This window comes from Propithecus coquereli, unplaced genomic scaffold (assembly GCF_000956105.1).
Source record: "Propithecus coquereli isolate 6110/MARCELLA unplaced genomic scaffold, Pcoq_1.0 Scaffold380, whole genome shotgun sequence".
Lineage (NCBI taxonomy): Eukaryota > Metazoa > Chordata > Mammalia > Primates > Indriidae > Propithecus > Propithecus coquereli.
In genome coordinates this window covers 784,914-788,109 of record NW_012149508.1, presented here as the reverse complement: position 1 = coordinate 788,109, position 3,196 = coordinate 784,914, and the positions used below count along the sequence as shown (strand labels likewise).

At 35.4% G+C, this 3,196-nt stretch overlaps 1 protein-coding gene across 1 annotated transcript in view; it reads right to left on the bottom strand.

Moving 5' to 3' along the window:
• Positions 1-3,196, bottom strand: part of CLEC2B (C-type lectin domain family 2, member B) — a 42,832-nt gene that overhangs the window by 9,748 nt on the left and 29,888 nt on the right. The window contains exon 2 of the mRNA XM_012652149.1: positions 850-1,004. Coding sequence (XP_012507603.1) covers positions 850-1,004 — 155 coding nt within the window. The remainder of the gene's footprint in view (positions 1-849; positions 1,005-3,196) is intronic.

The following is a 3,196-nucleotide window of genomic DNA, read 5'->3' as shown; positions in this document are numbered from 1 at the left end:
AAATAATATACAGCTGTCTTTTAACAATGTTGACCATTATGCTGTTCTGCTTCACATTGAAAACACTTCTCAATTGTGCATTCTTTGCAAAAAATAAATTGTAATTAAGTTATATTACCTCTTATGTAATATTAGTCTCTTAAAGAGACTAAATAAAAGTAAACACACACACCATATAAGCAAGTAGGGGAAAGAACATATTTCTCAAATCCAAAGGTACCATTTTATAAACCCTTGTTAAATTTCTTGAAGAGTCTTCTTATTCACAGGGATTTTGTCATGTAAATCAATATTTATTTAACAAGGATCCACTAGCCTTTTCATTTGTACCTGACTTTGTCTGATATAGCCAAGGATACAATTTCAGACAAGACATGGTGTCTGCTCATTGGAAACTCATACTTTGGTCTGGGGGAAACTTTTCTTTTCACTATTGCATTACTAGTAGAGAGTGTTCTGATGGAGGCTGCCATGGGAACTCAGGGGCAGACAGCAAAGCAAGATGGAGAATAAATTTCCTCAAAGGGAGTAGAAGGAGAATTGCCTTCTTCCCGAGGAGGTTCTCCTTTCTTGGTGGAGTAAAAGGTTTCCAAATGTTATCAAGCTCTTCTATTTGCACTCTTTAAAATATAAAGACAAGTATCAAGTCTGTTACTTGATGTGAGTCTTACACTCTTCAAACAAAATATCCTTAGGGTATTTTAAATCTCATATAGCATATTCTGAACATCTTCAACATTCTGCATAGATGGGAATGAATGAAAAGTTTTTAAAATTGTAATGACATTTGAATATTTCTAATGCTTCAACTCAAGATAATTCATAAGGAATGTTTATTAAATTACTTACCATTTCTTTATCAGTGTCAATCGTTGTTAGATCAGCATGTGCGGTAGTACAGTTGTCTCTACTTGATTTCCAATCCCCTTCGTTTTCAGAGAAATAATAACATTTGTCTTGGAAACCAATCCAATCATCTGGGCAAAAACTTTGACGATACGAAACTGATAAAAATAAATATATATTCTAAAAACCAGATAAAGTAATATGCTATTGTGTTTTTGGATCTCTGGGGAAAGACGGGATTGTAATGTAAAAGATTATAGTCATGACCAAATTTGTATATCTATCACATAATAGGGTGAAAAAATTGTATTCCTTTTGTCATGTTAGGTCAAACATGACAGTTTAGAATTTAACAGGGCCCTTATATTCCTTTCAACTCCAACCTTAGTGACATATAAGCATTCCTTCCTGGAGCAACCAGTAGTATTCTCCTTGCGTGGGTCAACCTTGCCATTTCTAGGTAAATGAAATATAATGAAATCCTAGCATTATCTGGGAATAATAAAACCTTAATTTATATCAGACTGTAATAAATTTAGGACACATGATTTAATCTTCAAGGAAGTAATTAAAACAATAAAACAGAATATATAACAAGATATTGGATATCCTGTTGTCAGCTGGTTACCTCCATCACTGTATAGTTCTAGGTTGGCTAGTGAGAGGAATCCACATGACATTTAGAAGGTGGAAATAAAGCAGAAGACATTATTCCTAGAGAACATCAGGACAGGGGCTTCACAGGCCTTTCCATGAGTTCCCCTTTTGCAGTCTTGGCAGCCAGAAGTCTTAGCTTCTGAGACTTTCCTTTAGTATTACCTGTGTTCTCCAAACACATTGGTGCATCAAGCCAATATCGTTAGTGACTATTTCTCCTCCAGCTATATAGCCCCAACCTTCAGTTATGCCTTAGTCCCCAGATTCTCTCACATTCATGTTATCTCTAATTTCTATATTAAAGTCTTATTCTTATAATACGTGTTTATTTTTCTGAACACCCCCAGACTGAATCAGCTTTTGGTACCAAGAGTGATACTAAAGGAATAGGACCTTAAGGATGAGATATAATTTTGGTTTTCTAATATTTACTTTCAAGGTATTGATCTAATTATCAGTTATAAATAGGATGTTGATGGTCTATGGGGCACCTATAGTCACCTGATGTCAAGAGCCTATAGAGAGTAAAACGTTTAACACCCTTCTTTCAATCACTGCTACAGCAACGAAGCAAAACTAGTGAGGACAATCATATCTGAACATCATGATTAACAAACACAAGCCAATTGACATACATAGAGAGCTATGTACAATAGCTATAGAATACACATCCTTTTAAGATGTATAAGGACATGTACCATAATACAGGACAATAAAGTACAAACCACAAATTTTAAAAGATTGAAGACATTTATAGCATATCATCTGACTATAGTAGAATTAAGCCATATATCAATAACAAAAATAAAATTAGAGTATCACAAAGTTTGTAAATTAAACAATGCAATGCTAGACAGCTGACAACTCAAAGAAGAAGTCATCATGGGAAGTAGAAAATACTTTTTTTGAGGAGGAGGTGGACAGAGTCTCACTTTGTTGCCCAGGCTAGAGTGCCATGGCATCAGTCTAGCTCACAGCAACCTCAAACTCCTGGGCTCAAACGATCCTTGTGCCTCAGCCTCCTGAGTAGCTGGGACTACAGGCATGTGCCACCATGCCCGGCTAATTTTTTCTGTATATTTTTAGTTGTTCAGCTAATTTCTTTCCATTTTCTTAGTAGAGATGGGGTCTCACTCTTGCTCAGGCTGGTCTCAAACTCCTGAGCTCAAACGACCAATCCACCTCAGCCTCCCAGAGTGCTAGGATTACAGGCGTGAGCCACCATGCAGGTCTACTTTGAACTGGAGGATAGTTATATAAATTTTGGTATATGCAGTACATGTGTGCGTATGTATATATGCACACACACATCATATATACCATATCAAAAAATACGAACTATATATATACACACACATATATACATACACACACACACACACACACACACACACACACACACTCTCTATATCCAAACTTAAGGGATACAACTAAACTTGTGGGACACAACACGCTCCTTTAAAGGTTAATGTTTTTAAAAGAAAGAAAGAATTTTTGAAAAGACAAATATCTATCTCAAAAAGTTAGTAAGAATGATGAATTAAGCTCAAATAGACACAATTTAAAAAAGCAGGAATCAACTGAATAGCAAATTACAGTGAACTATGACCCAGACACTGCACTCCAGCCTACCTAACAGAGTGAGACCCCCTCTCTAAAAAAAAAAAAGAAAAAAGAAATAAATAAAAGAAAA